General features: G+C 34.7%; 1 protein-coding gene across 1 annotated transcript; it reads left to right on the top strand.

Moving 5' to 3' along the window:
* The first annotated feature begins 469 nt into the window (after positions 1–469).
* LOC109000465 (protein trichome birefringence-like 39) lies at positions 470–4,706 on the top strand. The gene is made up of 5 exons (XM_018977333.2): positions 470–906; positions 1,072–1,243; positions 3,338–3,513; positions 3,593–3,751; positions 4,133–4,706. Exons 1-5 carry the CDS (start codon positions 608–610, stop codon positions 4,422–4,424), a joined length of 1,098 nt encoding a protein of 365 aa, XP_018832878.1. The 5' UTR covers positions 470–607; the 3' UTR covers positions 4,425–4,706.
* Positions 4,707–5,224: the final 518 nt, after the last annotated feature.

The following is a 5,224-nucleotide window of genomic DNA, read 5'->3' as shown; positions in this document are numbered from 1 at the left end:
AAATAACCTTATTACCAAAACACGACCAAAAATATAATAAACTACCAACCCCCAAGATACTAATATTAACAAATACGCAAATAAAGTAAAGTCAGTTTATCTATACGGATCAAACCCCTAAAATAAGTTGGAGCCTGATTCTAAGATATCCACACGCATGAAACCCCATTTGCCCCCAAAATCAGTAGGGTTTATCTATACGGATCAAACCCCTAATATGCTTCACAATAACATCCCCACTACGAATAGCCTACCAGAAAAATAACTTTAAAACAAAATCAGCTTGGTGGGGGATGTGTCTCCCATCATTGCCCTTATTTTAGAATCAAAAATCTCATCATGATTCCAAAAATTTTCCAAGGCATGGATTGGATCCAACCCCACACGCAACAGGTAAAAGAATGCATCTAAAGATTTCACAACTCCTGTCAGAAAATAACTGAAAAGTGAAACAAATGGCAAATAGATCTCTGCCTCTATGTCTCTCTCCCTCTCTCTGTATGCCCCTCTGCATTATTATGCATTATAAAATGACATGCATCAGACAACTTTTTCCTCACTCCTCGTCCTTTTGCCTGAACACTAGTCTCGATTGAAACCCAAGGAAATGGGTTTACAACTATTCTTTCGAGCCTTCATATTTCTCTTCCTGTTTTTGTTTTCCCACAAAACGGAAGCTGAGGAGGACCTCATTTCCTTCCATAATGCTACCCATTTCAGTGCCAGAAAACTTGCAGGCAACTGCAACGTTTTCCGTGGTAAATGGGTCTACGATTCTTCGTACCCTCTCTACTCTTCCGCTTCCTGTCCCTTCGTAGATCCAGAATTCAACTGCCAGAAATACGGCCGCCCTGATAACTCCTACCTCAAATACAGATGGCAACCTTTCTCCTGTGCCTTGCCCAGGTACCATTTCTACCATTCTCCTCATTTATATACACTTGTACATACAAAAGAATACATGTTTAAGCTGAGATCGTGTTTAATTGAGTTGACCACATTGCGTATTTTAGGAAAAATGCATGTGAATTTTTATGTAATGGGTGATTCATGAGTATGGAAGTGGCACAGGTTTAATGGGCTAAATTTCTTGGAGAAATGGAGGGGGAAGAAGATTATGTTCGTGGGAGACTCGCTGAGTTTGAATCAGTTTGAATCGTTTAGTTGTATGATTCACGCATGGGTGCCAAGCTCTAAGACATCATACATCAAGAGAGAGGGGCTGGCTTCAGTGACATTCGAGGTGAAGTTTCTGATTTCTTTGTTTTTTGCTTATCTTGGGTATCATACCCTTTTTTTCCCATGTTCGAATTAGAAGTAATCATTGTGCATGCACGTCTGTTTCCCTTTCTCTCTACCTTTTGAGAAAGGTAAAGTTCTTTCGGAATTTTAATCTTTCATCTTTGTCCTTCCATTTTTTCCTACTTATGATTTTTTTTTAAAAAAAAAAAATACAAAACTGAACTGTGACGTTACAGCTCTCTGTATTTCTTTAGTTTTTTTCTTTAGATTAAAACGTGCAAAATTAAAGCCTTCATGTCTGTATAGATTCACCATATGGATCATCTTGTTTTGTTTTTGAAAGGAAGATCATCTTGTTTTGAGAGTGAAGGAAAGAAGCTCATATATCTTATCAATGGGGGAGTGAGTGTGGAGTGTAAGCATTAAAAGAGGAGCGTGATTGTTGATGGGAGTCCTCTCGAGTTCTAACTTTTCACCATGTGGGTGGGACAGTGTCCGCTCGATATTCGTATCAAAGTAATGAATGACTGGTTGTTAAAACCAGACAAGCTACTTTTTTTGTTTTAAATTTTTAGTCAAAATCCAGCAAATAACTTTATGGCAAACCTCTTACACAAATTTAGGAAATAGCTACTCTTTTCGCTGGATTCTATCGCTATGGCTGCTGTTAGGATTTTTTTATTTATTTTTATTTAGTGATTAAAAAAATATATTTTAATGATATTGTGATTTTTTTATTTTTTTTAAAAAATATTAAAAAATATTAAAAAAATATATGTAAAAAAGTTAAAAACAAAAAAAAAATATTAATATAATAAACGGTAGCTCCAGCTGACAGTGGTGGCGGTAGAGCCACCCACAAATTTATTTCCACCGGCAAAGTTTTGAAAAAATGTAATAATTTCACTCAATTTATATGATGACATATTTATAGCACAGAATTCTCGATTTTTTTTTCAATTAATAAACCAAGTTCCTTTTCTGTTCTCTTCCAGAAATTTTGGGATAAACATAGCTCAATCAGAAATAGTCGTTATCATTTTCTATGATGACCCAATTGATCATGAATGTTGGGATCTTGTAAATGTATTGAGGGATGTATAATATATATAGGAGAACCCTCCCCATCCAACTTTTGATTTCACAACTTTAATTTATAGCAGTGGGATCAAAAGTTGGCATAACAATATTTATATGCTGCTCTAGACATGTAAATGTTAGAGAGGGACCAAAGTCTTGCCATTAACTCAACCTTGTTCACGACTTTAAATGTCGTCATCTGTAATATATTTTAGTAATAGAAAATTATTACAAAATTAAATGAAGATCATGAAAAAAAATAAAGTATACCAGATATCAGATATGATTTTGTTAACAATATGAAATAATAAGAACAAAACATAGTGATATTAGTTACCACAAAGAATGGAAATGTATTTATTGGTCTCCTTCTATATTACAATCATCATAAAAATCTAAACTATCTTCATAAAAGGTTACTAGTTTTTTAGTTTTGCTACATACAGTTATTTTTACATACTCTTTGCACACTCTGTTGATGTGATTGGTTGCGTCAATTTTTTTTAATACACAGCTAATCACATTAATAGAGTGTGTAAAAAATACATAAAATTGACTGCACATAAAATTTTTACGAGCTATTTTTTCTAATCATTTCAGACCTTGATGAGCAACATAGAGGACAGCTGCAAGAGCCTATAAATAATCAATCATTTTTTTCAATTCCCTATTTATTTTTCTTCTTTTTTTTCAGAAATTTGTTTTTTTTTTTTAGCGGGGTGTGGGGGATGTTGGGGGTTGATTTGCAGTGTATGCGGACCACTTTAGTTTAGTAGCAATAATTATTTTCTCAATGGTCCCATTTTTTCCTATAGTATCCAACCTTATATTATATAGATGATACTTGACGATCTTTTTCTTTTAATGCGATTTCAGATTATATTATTAATATTCTTCATCCCGAAAATTAGACATTATATATATAATTTATTTTGTGGATCAGATTATATTATATTATATTATGCTACCATTTTATCGATGATGAAATAATGAAACTCGTGCACTCTGAGGACAGGACTATGGGGTTAAGATATTGCTATACCGCACGCCATTCCTAGTGGATCTTGTGGAGGAGAACGGGCGGCGAGTTTTGAAGCTTGACTCGATAAAGAATGGTAACGCATGGAGGGGTATGGACATGCTGATCTTTAACACGTGGCATTGGTGGACCCACACAGGGAAAACCCAACCGTACGATCCATCTGATCTCTCCCTATACCATTAACATTTAAATAGTGTTTAATTTGAGTAATTAATCTATTGTTTACAGGTGGGATTACATGCAAGAGGGGAATACATTGTACAAAGATATGAACCGTATAATTGCTTATTACAAAGGGATGACAACCTGGGGTAGATGGGTCAACCTAAACGTTGATGCTTCCAAAACAAAGGTCTTCTTCCTCGGGATTTCTCCCACCCATTACGAGTATGCAAACCCACCCCTCAAACGTCTCACATGTTTATTTTTTGGTTTTATTTTTAGTTTGTATTACAGATCTTTCTATTGTTATTCCTTTTTAGGGATGTCTATATTTTTTATTACACTAGAAATTTTTCATTACACTAGAATAGTAATGAAGTATTCTGAGGTATTTTAAGTACAGACATGATATAGTCCTAACATGACTTGATATGATCCAACTGGGGAATCCGACAAGAATTTCATGGAAAGTTAGCAAATTACAGTTGAAGGTTATGTCCAATTGTAAATGGGTTGGATTAGGATTAATTATATTCAGTTTGAGGTATAATGAGAAAGTTGTGAAACTAAATTTCCTTCATCTATGGGTTATTGTTCACGTAACAGGGGCAGAGACTGGGATGAACCAGCAAAATCATGCTCGGGTGAGACACAACCATTTTTTGGTCAAAAATACCCAGCAGGCACGCCCATGGCTTGGGTGGTTGTGAACAAAGTGTTGAGCAGAATACAGAGGCCAATCTCTTTCTTGGACGTCACGACGCTCTCACAATATCGGAAAGATGCACACCCATCGGCATATAGTGGCGATCATAGTGGCACTGATTGCAGCCATTGGTGTCTGCCGGGGCTGCCAGATACTTGGAATGAACTCCTATATGCAGAACTGTTTGGTTGAATACAGGGCGCATAAGGGTGCGTAATGTACTTGGTCTATTTATAAAGACAAATCCATTGTTTTCAATTCTAGGGATAGTTTGCATTTTTCTTGTGTAAAAGGGCAATAAGGGGGTTGGTTGATGCTTAAGTTGTAAATTTTTATATATATATTATTTTTGGCAAGGAAGTTGCTTGAATTGCAAGCAATGTATACCCTTTGCAAATTGAAAAGCTTAATCTAGTTTTAACATCGATCATTGGATACCACCAGTTACCAATGAACAATTCACGTACAGTTTTACTTCCACGAGCTTTGCAGACTTTTTGTCCCATTTATTTGACATTTCCCAATAGCTCAACAGCTTCTGCATGGCCATTAATGCATATGCCTTTTGATTTTTTAAACCCAATTACCGGGCGATTCTCCTAAGACAAAAGTTTATGTACGCCGAAATTAGTGCTGGGCAGCGTATTTAAAAATCTATTCTATGTGTGTGTGGACGCCAGGCTCCGGCAACGGAAGCAGCCAAGGTTAAATAAATATTAAATAATAGAGAGAGCATGTGGTAAGAGTGCTTCCACGTTAACTCTAATAAGTGGTACGTACAATGTTAACTCCTATCCCACTATTTTTTCTTGTTATATATATTTTTCCTTTTTAATTTATTATTAGATTTAAAAATTTATGTATAATCAATTTTATATACTTTTATGTACATTTTAATAATGTGATTAATTGTATATTTTTTTAATATAAAATAATTATTTTTATTAATAATATTAATAAAATACGTAATAAATATGTAAAAGTGATTATAT

Source organism: Juglans regia, chromosome 1 (assembly GCF_001411555.2).
Source record: "Juglans regia cultivar Chandler chromosome 1, Walnut 2.0, whole genome shotgun sequence".
In the NCBI taxonomy this organism is placed as follows: domain Eukaryota; kingdom Viridiplantae; phylum Streptophyta; class Magnoliopsida; order Fagales; family Juglandaceae; genus Juglans; species Juglans regia.
This window is presented reverse-complemented; position numbering and strand designations above follow the sequence as displayed.